Source organism: Vanessa cardui, chromosome 28 (assembly GCF_905220365.1).
Source record: "Vanessa cardui chromosome 28, ilVanCard2.1, whole genome shotgun sequence".
NCBI lineage: Eukaryota > Metazoa > Arthropoda > Insecta > Lepidoptera > Nymphalidae > Vanessa > Vanessa cardui.
The window spans coordinates 5534499-5547053 of NC_061150.1; the positions used below are offsets into that span (position 1 = coordinate 5534499).

The 12555-nt window shown below is 31.3% G+C and overlaps 1 protein-coding gene across 1 annotated transcript; it reads left to right on the plus strand.

Annotated features, from left to right (window-relative positions):
* The first annotated feature begins 79 nt into the window (after positions 1-79).
* LOC124541404 (ferritin subunit) lies at positions 80-11121 on the plus strand. Its single transcript, XM_047119257.1, has 5 exons — positions 80-386; positions 8325-8467; positions 9170-9304; positions 10056-10205; positions 10798-11121. Exons 1-5 carry the CDS (start codon positions 323-325, stop codon positions 10951-10953), a joined length of 648 nt encoding a protein of 215 aa, XP_046975213.1. The 5' UTR covers positions 80-322; the 3' UTR covers positions 10954-11121.
* Positions 11122-12555: the final 1434 nt, after the last annotated feature.

Here is a 12555-nt window from a genome sequence, read left to right on the forward strand (position 1 = left end):
CAAAAAAATATTCCATAACATTCTTGGAACACAAAACCTCGAATTATACGAATCTTGCATCTCACTCACTCGTATGTCACAACTATTTCACATCCATGCACACTTGTCATCGAGATGTGCTGTTATCACTGCGTAGTTCAATATTTTCGTATATTCATCGCGATTTAAACGAATAGCCCTTGTCTTTAACTTTATTTTGTATTGATAAGTTGCCTTCTGCGCCAGTGAGTGTAAAGGCACTTTTCAATCGAGCGATACGTTTAGTCGGTAAAACATTTTCCTCGTCAAATTATCTGTGATTTTATTCTAGACAAGTTTAAAAATGAAGATCTATTTGGCAATCGTCGTGCTTTTGGCCGTCTGTTCTTCAGCATTCGGCACACAATGTAAGTATTTTTTTTTTATTTACTTTTTTTTTTCTTTGTTCGTGTTTTGATTATAGCATACAAAGGTTACGGTCATTTGATCGTGTTTTGTCAATGAATTACGCTGTAATTGAAAAAGGAATTGAACCTTCATTACAATCTCAAACATATCCTTTATCAATAATTTTCAATTTAGAATTCCACAATATAAGACATTATTTTATCGATTATTAAATTCCTACGGCATAATGATATTGCTTTTTAAAGATTACCCACCTTTACATATTTTTTTTCAAAAGTCTTTGTTTGGAGTTACAATATTTTCAAAAAAAAAATTAGTTGTCACAATCGCAATTGGGAATTCTAGCTGTCAATTCGATATTCGTTTCGTCTTGTATATCGAGAAAATATCTTATCACTACAATATACATGTAGTCAAAATATTACATTTATCAGTTGAATAACAAACCATTTTTTTTTTATATATCATAAATTTTCGTGTTAGAGATTTCAGGATTTGTAATTGAATGCCTATGTCTTAAAAAAAGCAACTAATATAAAAGTATATATGGGTACTTAATATTTAATACAGAAAAACAAAAGTGTACACTGTACAAAGTTGAAAGTAGCTAATATGGGCTTATCCTAATTAATGACTAATGAGTTTGTCATTGTTGATATAAAATTACAGTGTAAAACTTAAAAATACAAAGTAAAGTATTTACAGTGCGTAAATAAGAATACACATGTACATTATTGTAGTCAATACATGTGTAAATAAGAATTTATTGTCATGATGAGATTGAGAGATAAGAGTTCTATTTTCAAAATCAACTAAAACATTCTAGAACATTTATTAAATTTTTCTTTGTTTTTTTAAAGATTCTTTTTGTGATTTGAGTGTTAATGTTTTGTTAGACATTAAAGTATATCTAGGTCTTAGGGTACAAGCTTTATAACTATACACAAATTGGAATGTTATTAAATTACAAACCTATATCAGGAATATGTTCAAAATAGTATAAATATTTATTTAGTAAATAGTTTTTGCCGTTCACCGGAGTCCTTATCAAAATGAAATAATCATTCCGAGTTATTTTCGCATTTATAATATTAGCGTAGACTATAATTATTAACAGATGTCGATTGTTGTGATTAGAAACACAAAACAATATTGTTTTATAGTCATCATTGTTTGATTCTACTGAAATTGCATTGTTTAATTTTACCGTTACATGACAATGAATATATCTTTAAAAATTTTAAATTATTAAATTGTTTCCAACGTTTCGCCCATCTTTGGTCACGAAGAGGGTCAAAGATTCAATGATTAAGTCGAGTAACTCACTTTCTTATTCTTAATATTATTTAAATCAGTTATTAGCTATTTTTAATAATGTTGATAGCAGTATATCAGATAACTACTATCATTGCATACCAACACGACAATATTTCTTTGCATTTGAATGAGTATTGGAATACATATGGGATAAAGACTTTTAAAATTCCATATTTCAAAACAAAACAAATAATATTAATATAATAATAAAATCTTCAAAATAAAAAGACACTTCCAGTTACGCTCACTCTGTGATGTTTGTTGTTTTGCTATGAATAACTTTTTAATTTTACCCTCTGTTTCTGTTAACGCTATGCCATTTTGTAAACAAATTGTAATGTACCTTATTTTTCTCCTAAGTGAATTTTATTATTGTGAGAAATATTAATAAAGATCTCAAATCGTATAAACCAAGACACATATATTGTAAACAATTATATATATCATAACATACAGAACAATCATTGAGTTAAATGTTTGAAGTTATATAACGGAGTTGTTGAATAAATATAGGATATGAAAGTTGTTTGTTTTGACTGTGCACTCATAGTTTACTTGTAGAATAAATAAATTTGTAATAATATACATGATTTTAAATAAGGGGTGCTTAGTGAGCAATTTCTTTATGTAGTTTTCATATCATGTTAGATATATAGGCAAAAACATAGAATTAATCATATTAGTGAGTGATTTTGAATTGCGACATATAATATCAATATGTTGAGGTCATATGTGTAGACCATGCAAATATATAATATAAACAACACAGTCCATCCTAATTTCGTCCGTAATTTTTATTTATTAAACAATTACTGGATATAATTGTTATAACACTTCTGAATATTATTTAAAATAAATTAGGTTATGTAGTTTATTTTGTAAATATATGCCATCTGTGGTACATTTTTGACTTTGACTTTTAAAAGAAAAATAATGTCACGTCATGAATCAAAACAATCGATAATGTGTTTGTTTTAAATGGAGCAGACCCTTGTTTAGTTAATTACAGTCAATATTAATGAATTAATTTAGTTTTAATAACTAAAGGTTACTTTTATTTATAATTATTAAAAAACAATGAAAAAATTTAAACCGAAAAATGTAGAACATTTAACTATTAAGAAAAAAAAAAAAAGAAATGTCCACTCAGGACAAATTTAGTACGTGCCTTATCTCTAAGAACGCACTCTACATTCTACAATCCGTGTTATATTAAGTGACATAACTTCGAGACAGTTAAATCAATTAAAATGATTTATAAAATTATACAAACCGATATTAAACTGCATTTGTTTTGATTATTTTTAATTTTAAAACGTTATAAATTCAAATATGGCGTTCATATAGTGAAACGTCAATGTAGGATTTGTTGCGCATTGCGCCATCAACCTATATAACTAAGATGTTACGTCCCTTGTGCCTGTAGTTACACTGACTTACTCACCTTTCAAACCAGAACAACAATATTACGAATTTTTGTATACTCTATTAAAGCAAATCTTGAGAAAAGCCAAATCAACATTTGACAGTATATTTATGGGATATTATTGGTTGAAAACTTGATCAATCTTTTTTCTATTACCCGGCTGACGAGAGCAATAGCAGACATCTTAATATATTAAAAAAGAGAGCAGCCCAGACGATCTTTGCCTCTCTTTCTCTTTCTTTCTTTTTACACTTCATACTACAAAACAAAGTCGCTTTCCGCTGTCGACTTAAGACTTTTTAAAGTGAGCAACGGTAAATGATGCGGTTTTTTTATAATTTACTAGTTTTAATAGTTAAAGATACAAGTGGAAGAATTATATGTATAATACCTACATGCGTAATATACTATTGATAATCGTAATTGTTATCAATGTGATGTTATAATTAAACACATTTTTTGCGCTTAATTGCAAAGCTGGCTGAACCCTATTAGGTAGATCACAATAATGCGTTTACTTATGGCTTTGTGCAAGCCCGCCTGGGTACGTACCACCGACTCATCAGATATTCTACTGCTAAACAACAGTACGCATTATTGTTGTGTTTCGGTTTGAAGGGTAAGTGAGCCAGTGTAACTACAGGCACAAGGGACATAGCATCTTAGGATCCAAGATTGGTGGCGCATTGACGATGTAAGGAATAGTTAATATTTCTTACAGCGTTATGGGTGATGGTGACCATTTAATATTAGGTGGCCCATATGCTCGTCCGCCAACCTATACCATAAAAAATGTACTAAACTCTGGTTCATTTAAAATTTCAACAAAATGGCGGCGATTGTTTATGTCTATCATTGAGATATCACTCACCGTTTTGTATTATTTACTTTATACGAGAAATAATGTAACTGTACTCGAAGTCCATTAGGTATGTACAACTTTGGCTGTGACTAACTAACGAAAATTATTATTAGGGATCGAATTTTCTCATTAGTGAAAGTGAAAGAACATACGTTTATTATTATTTTATATAGATAATTTATTTTAATTGAATAAAAAAACAACCTCGCAATGTAATCCTCGGGCAAGCTTTTATTTTTTTTTTTACACAATTGTTTAAGACATTTAATTTCCAAAAATATATTATTAAAAAAATATTTCAGTATAAAGTTTATTTAAGTCTTACTTTACTCAAAAAAATAAGGTTATCGTTTGACCTTTTCTTTCATTTATAAACCGAATTGGATAAATTTTTTGTTAGGTTTCATTTAAATTTTAAGGAAACAACATTGAACACAAATGCTAACAAATTTTAATACAGTTTCAAGACGAAACTTTTAAACTATTTTCATGATCAATATATTTAAAAAAAAAAAGTTAAGATTAATGTTATTTCAAATTGCGCTTCGAATAAAGATTGATTTGACGGACTATTAATAATATAGATAAAAAATTTTCAAGCCGCTGTTACAAGTATTTTTTGTCGTTGATCATGTCTTGTTTTGTTTGAACCGGTATTTTTTTTGTTTATTCGAAAAGGCTTAGGCAGACAACATACTGCCACATCCAATGATATTCTAATAAACAGATATGTTATACCCATACTAAACAACAGAAAAAAGTGTGCCGCGCCGGGGACCGTTTATTTGACATTTCGTTACAAGTAAAAAGGATAGCATGATAAAAACAATAAGTAAAAGGGATAACTTGATGTTTTAATTACGCAAAAATATTACTACATAATTATGATGAAAACGACTAAAGGCGAACGTCCCAATTAGGACGTTTTCGCGTCTTCACTTTTTGCGCGTTAATGACATATCTGTTTACTAGAACATCATTGGCCACATCTCATACAAATACTTAACCATATCGCTAGAGTGTTAATCCGCATTTTTTTAATATTCATGTAAATAAATAATAATCATTCAGCCTCTTCAGTGATCGTTGGAAAATTTATATCATTTCTAGAGGCACGTACTATTTTATCAGTCACATTTAACATTAGATATAATAATACTGACGGTTTAAATGTTAATGCAAGGGTACAGATTAGATAAACATATAGATCTCCGTTTTACGTAGCAACTCCTAATGCTACGTCTATTTTAAATATCGATGATTTAAACAAAAGAGTTGAGATAGCCCAGTGGTTAGAAAGCGTGCATCTTAACCGATGATTATACTTTTATTAAATTGTTTTTGTGAATATGCCGATGGTGTTTCAAATAAATAAATAAATTAACGCTTTTCTTCGCTCGCCCTTCAAACCAGAACACGACAGTAAGTACCGCTGCTTGCTGGCAGGATACTGAATAACTGGGTGGTAGCTACACGGACTTGCGAGCTCTACCACCAAGTATTGCTACCATTTGAATTAATTTTAATAATTGTAATGTGGTGTACAGTAGGACCGAGATGGCCCAGTAATTAGAACGCGTGCATCTGAACCGATGATTGCGGGTTCAAACCCAGGCAAGCACCGCTGTTTCATGTGCTTAATTTGTCTTTATAATTCATCCCGTGCTCAGCGGTGAAGGAAAACATCGTGTGGAAACCTGCATGTGACAAATTTCATAGAAATTCTGCCACATGTGTATTCCACCAACTCGCATTGGAACAGCGTGGTGGATTATGTTCCAAACCTTCTCCTCAAAGGGAGAGGAGGTCTTTAGCCCAGCAGTGGGAATTTACAGGCTGTTGTTTTTGTTGTTGATTTGAACATGGGCTTGCTTTATTATTTAAAATAAAGTTTATCGCAAAAGTATCGACATCAAACACGCTAATGTTATTTATATTACACTAGCGGCCAGCCCCGGCTTCGCACGGGTTGATAAGACATCACAATGGAAACTTCTAAATTTAACATTGTTTCTTTACTAAATTGTCCACGTATTATATATAAAAAACTTCTTCTCGAATCACACTATTAAAAAAAAAAGTATCAAAATCCGTTGCGTAGTTTTAAATATTTAAGCATACATAGGGATACAGGCAGGGACAGAAAGCGACTTTGTTTTATATTATGTAGTGACACGTATAATATATGTCATAACCTCAATACGCATTCGTTTAAAACGAAAACAATAAACTATTTATTTATAAAGAAATTCTCGATACGGCTGAAACGCAAAAGGTCAAGGTACAAAGACAAAATGGCGTCGTGTGACGTCACACGATTAACGTATCGTGCCAAAAGTGACAGCTTTGTTTTCTTTCTATAAATCGAACAAAGTAATTTTAATTTGAAAACGTTATTTGTCGGTTATATTACGATGGTACTTGTGATGTATTGACACTGATATAAATAGGTCTAGAGTTTTATTCGTTAAATTATAAATTAATCGAATATTTCATTGTTGAAATCTATAAAACAAAATTTTGGTATTTAAAATATGAATTGTCGCCCGCGGTTGTCAAGTGAAAAGCATTCTTTATCGTTCAAATTTGCTTCATACAAATTCCATCGAAGTCGATTGTAATAATAGGCTATTTGACAATACGAAAAATAAATTGTGAATTATTGTAATCAGTGCAATGATATTCTAATTAACAGATATGTTATACCCATACTAAACAACAGAAAAAAGTGTGCCGCGCCGGGGACCGTTTATTTTACAGTTCGTTACAAGTAAAAAGGATAGCTTGATAAAAACAATAAGTAAAAGGGATAACTAGATGTTTTAATTACGCAAAACGTATTACTACATAATTATGATGTATTATAACGTATTACTGGCATAATTACGATGAAAACGATTGAAGGCAAACGTCCCAATTAGGACGTTTTCTAGTCTTCACCTTTTGCGCGTTAATGACATATCTGTTTACTAGAACATCATTGAATCAGTGTATATTATGAGTTTAAAAATGGCTATTTACTATCGAAAGTTGAAAATAATACTTACATAAAAATGGAAATTTTCAAACGTTTGTCACGTGACACAAAACGCTCCTGATTGGCCGGGCTTATGATGAAGTCACTTTCTTGTAAACTTTGCTTTTCTACTATATGTACCACAGATAAAATACAAGAAAGTAATGCCACCGACCCCATTGCAGCGCCGTATTGTCCAAGTAGTGTTTTTGCGCGCTATTTAAATATGGAATTTTGAAATATGATATTTTTCGGCAAATATGAACTAGAAATAAAAAACACAACTTTTACTGGGTTCCTTAACTTCTACTAAATAATATAAAATTGATTTTAAAAACCAGTCAAATAGCCTATTCTGTAAAATTCATAATATTAGAACACATTGGTTCTATACCTACTTAATATAAAAATAGCAGTATTGCTACGAATTACGCATCTAACAATATACCTTTGAACTCATAAATTAATCATTGTGTGGATTATATTTGTGTACTAAATAAAGGTACTTCCATACAAACGCGGTATTTATTATTGTTTATTTAAATAGCGACCCGCCCCGGCTTTCCACGGTTGTAATACTGATGCTAAATATACAGAATTTGTTTAATTATGAGACATTAGAAACTTCTAAAATTATAAGTGTTTTATTATGTATTATTTATACAAAAATCTTTCTCTCTAAAGGTACGCATACAGCTATCAGGCGGTTTCTCTTGCTTTTTCAAATAATTTTAAATGTGCGTACTATTTTGATCGTATATAAGCACTACTTATATATAACACTACCATCGAAATTCCTATCTACCTCCTCGTAAGACAACATAAGGCGACTATTATGGACTACATATATTTATTTGAGCAATTTTTTTTTCGTATAATATTATACTTATGCGGTGTTATACTTTAATGACAACATTCTTGAAGAAATATCTAAACCGCATATTTTCTATTCAGTACTTTAACAACGAAATTTAATTTGAAAAAAAGTCCGTTTAAGTAATCTAAATCGTCATTGGTTGACATCTGATGTTAAAATCGACGACCAATGAGCGTTTAGTATTTCGAGCGAATTTATTTTCTAAAAGAAGTCCAGTTAACTAATCTGTATTGTCTTTGGTTGACATCTGATGTCAAAATCGACGACCAATGAGCGTTCAGTATTTCGAGCGAATTTATTTTTAAAATTAAGACCGTTTAACTAATCTGAATTGTCATTGGTCGAAATCTGATGTCAAAATAGACAACCAATGGGCGTTCAGTATTTCTCTACAGAAAATGCGTTTGATTCGCCAATTTAAATTATGATTTATTTCCAGGTAATGTAAACCCGGTTAATATTCCGAAGCAATGGATCACCATGTCTCACGGTTGTCGCAGCAGCGTCCGTCAGCAGATCCAGATGGAAGTATCAGCCTCCATCCAGTACTTGGCTATGGGAGCCCACTTCTCTAGAGACTCCGTAAGTATCAAACCTGCTTTGAGCTGAGATGGCCCAGTGGTTAGAAAGCGTGCATCTTAACCGATGATTGCGGGTTCAAACCCAGGCAAGCACCACTATATATATGTGCTTAATTTGTATTTATAATTTATCTCGTGCTCGACGGTGAAAAAAACATCGTGAGGAAACCTGCATGTGTCTAGTTTCATCGAAATTCTACCACATTCAACAGCGTGGTGTAATATGTTCCAAATCCTCTCCTTAATGGAAGAGGCCTTATCTCAGCAGTGGGAAATTTACAGGCTGTTACTTTACATACTTTACTAATCTGCTTTTATTTATAGATTAATCAAGACAAATATATGACAAAATAATCTCAGTTATAATAACAATAATAAAGTAATTAGTAACTTTCGAAATAATTTTATAAAACCAGCTGTTACCCGCGGCCCTGCTCGAAGAAAATATGAATATACTTACAAATTAACTTAAAATATTACATTGATATAAGAACTCTTTGTTTACAGCCTTTTTTAAATTAAAAAGTAGCTTAGTCCTTTCTTAGTAAAACTACAGACTCTAGAATATTTATGTAGCAAATTTCGTTCAAATCTATCCAGTAATTTTGGTATTAAAGCAAGACACACAGCAGACTTACTTTTGCATTTATATATATATTTATTACTGTGGATTGCTTTTGATTTTAATTCCAAATCTGACTAGGTGAACCGCCCCGGTTTCGCGAAGCTGTTCTTCGACGCCAGCTCTGAAGAAAGGGAGCATGCCATGAAGCTGATTGAATATCTGCTGATGAGAGGAGAGCTGACCACCAACGTTACTTCATTGATCACCATTCGGGTGAGTGGATCAATCTTACCATCATAGTGACGTCATCTTGTATTGTGTAGTGGAGGCAGTTTTACATTGCTTGGACTAGAAGCGACTTTATTTGTTGTGGAGCACCGTCAAGTCACGAGTAGAGCTTTAAAGAATATAATACCTAAAATTGTATACGGCAATGGTATACGCATATATAATAAGATACCGGGAAATATAATCAATTTTCTAATTACTAAATTTAAAAAGTTTATTAACTCTAAATTAATGAATAAATCCGCGACCTTGTATGCATTTGAATTTAACAAATAAATAAACTCTTGTAGCCTAAGTTACCCCTTATTATAGCAGTTATCTGCCAGTGATGCCCAAATCAGGGCTATTTTAATATTACAAACAGACACTACAATTTTATTATAGGTATAGATTAAAAGAGTGACAAAAACCCTGCATTTTGGGTTGGGGTCCATCACACGACACTCATTTTTGTGAAAAACAGAATTGTGAATGTATTTATTTGAAAGGAGCAACTATGAGACTATGTTTTTGCTGGAGACTGCTTTCAAAACGGTGGTAGTATTCTAGTATCGACGATTCAAAAATTGTGAAGTTTACTTGAAGAAAAATAATTTGATATGCATTGAGTAACGCAGGATACAATTTAAAATGATTTTGTGTAATTTGGTCATAATGTAACGATAGATATCAAGTAACCCTGGGAAGCCGGGGCTTGTCGCTAGTTGGAAGATATTCTAATCATTAATATCTCCAGCCCCCAGAACGCAAACACTGGGCATCAGGCGTGGAAGCTTTGGAAGACGCCCTGAAGATGGAGACTGAAGTCACGAAGGCCATTAAGAACGTGATCATCAAGTGTGAGAGCGACAGGGACGGTCAAGGTCACGAGAACAATGATTACCACGTAAGTATATATTTTTTAATAAATATTGGACAACATCACGTATGTTACTCTGATCCCAATGTAAGTAGCTAAAGCATTTGTGTTGTGGAAAACCAGAAGTAACGTGACGACGTTACTCGACGTTGGTCGAGTAGTGTGTCCAGTAACAGTAACAGAATATAAATTTCCCACTGCTGGACTAAGGCCTCCTCAACCATTAAGGGGAGGGTTTGGAATATATTCCTCCACGCTGTTCCAATGCGGGTTGGTGGAATACACATGTCTCATAATTTCGATGAAATTAGACACATGCCGGTTTCCTCACGATGTTTTCCTCCACCGCCGAGCACGAGATGAATTATAAACACACATTGAGCACATATATATTTAGTGGTGCTTGACTGGGTTTGAACTCGCAATCATCGGCTAAGATGCGAGCGTTCTAACCACTGGCTCATCTCAGCTCAAGTATTGTAAGTATTGTAGTAGCCCCTAAAAGTTAAAAATGTCACTAATCTTTGTCACTTAGCTGTTATGACGTCACTTTGAATTTGAGGAAGTTGCTTTGAATTCATGAATAGATATATTGCTTTAATTGTTACACTTTTTACAGCTTGTCGATTACTTGACTGGTGACTTCCTGGAAGAACAATACAAGGGTCAACGTGACCTCGCCGGCAAGGCCTCCACACTCAAGAAGATGATGGAGCGTCACTCGTCGCTCGGCGAGTTTATCTTCGACAAGAAACTCCTTGGAATGGACATCTAAGAATCCAAGTCAATTATCGTAGACTTTTTTTTTTAATTGTCAAATTTTCTTTAAGCTGTATTAATAAAGTGTATATTTAAACTTTTTGGTAGTAACCTGTTAATTTAAATTTAATCGCAATGTCAAATCATTATTACAAATTGAAAAAATAAATATTCGATTATCGTACAAAATCTTATTATTCATAGTTTTGCCATGTTATAGTTAAGTCATTCGCATACTACACATTGGGCCAACCCAACCAATAAAAATATAGATACTCAAAACATGACTCAAATTTATTAAAAAAAAAAATAATAGTACAAATGTATAATTTCCTTAGCCGTTTTAACTTAAAAAATAGCATTAGACTATAATATAACAGTTAAAAGTATTTAAAACATAATTCTATTACGAGTAGAAAATAAAAAAAAAATAAACTTTTTTATTTGTCAACTGTCAATGTCTCCATTGGCGCGAAAATGTTTTTTTTTTATGTTAATGCTCAAGATATGATGCTGGTTCTGAATATCTTTTCGTCAAAATAAAAATTTAATCGTCTATTAATGTTGTTTTATTTCTACACATACCAGATACAAAGAAAACTAAATACAAAAAGGTATTACCACTTTACAGTAATTTCTTCCAACACACTCGCGCTTAAATGAGATTTACATTCAAGAGGTTTATTAAAAAAAATAAAATAAAGTAATCGGTTTAGTTTAATGATGTAAGAAAAGTTTAACTCAAATAAAAAATCTAATTATTCAAATGATATTATTTAAAAGAGCAGCCATATTTTGTAAATTTATACCTATATAAAAAGAAAAGGAAATCAGTGTTAGTAGGGTGGATGAGAAAAAATAACTATTGTTGTGTTTGTAAAATCAATTACTCTTTTATTGCACATAATTTACATTATATAACATTCATACTTCTTAGTACTAATAACAAATAAAAATAATGTAAAGTTTAACGTTAAATGGACTTTAATTTAACTGTCGTCGTTGTATAGTAATACATTTGTGAAGTGGTTTAAATTCTACTAATCAGATATCACAAATTGTGCGTAAAATAATAATTCCATACATTTTTAGGCTGTTTGTTTAAAAAAAAAAAACAATTTGCAACTTATAAAAAACATATAAGATTTGTGATTTTTTAATTTTATTTCGTTTGACAGATAATTGCCGTATCGAAAAAAAAAAAACTAAAATCATAAGCAGGGTTTACATCAGCTAAATAGGAAATTAATTTACTAAAAATATTTTAAATATCCAATTAATAATGAATAAAAATCTTTGATTTTTTTCACTAGGACTTGTCTTTGATTTCTTTTTGTTTTGTTACATTATTAATAACGTAGGTACTTGTTGATTAGGCTTTGTAAACTTATATGGTATCTCTTCTAATATATCCTACCCTCGGAAAGCATATAGTATTGTTTGAAGAATTACTACAGGCACATAAGATCTTGAATCCCAAGTTGGCGTTTTTAATATATGGATTGATTCAAGAGGAAAGTTTATTTACATAGTAGAGAAACACTGAAAATTTTAGAAGTTTCTTAAATTATGTCGTAAATAAAAAAATTTTTGCGCTTATATTGTAAACCTTAGGAAA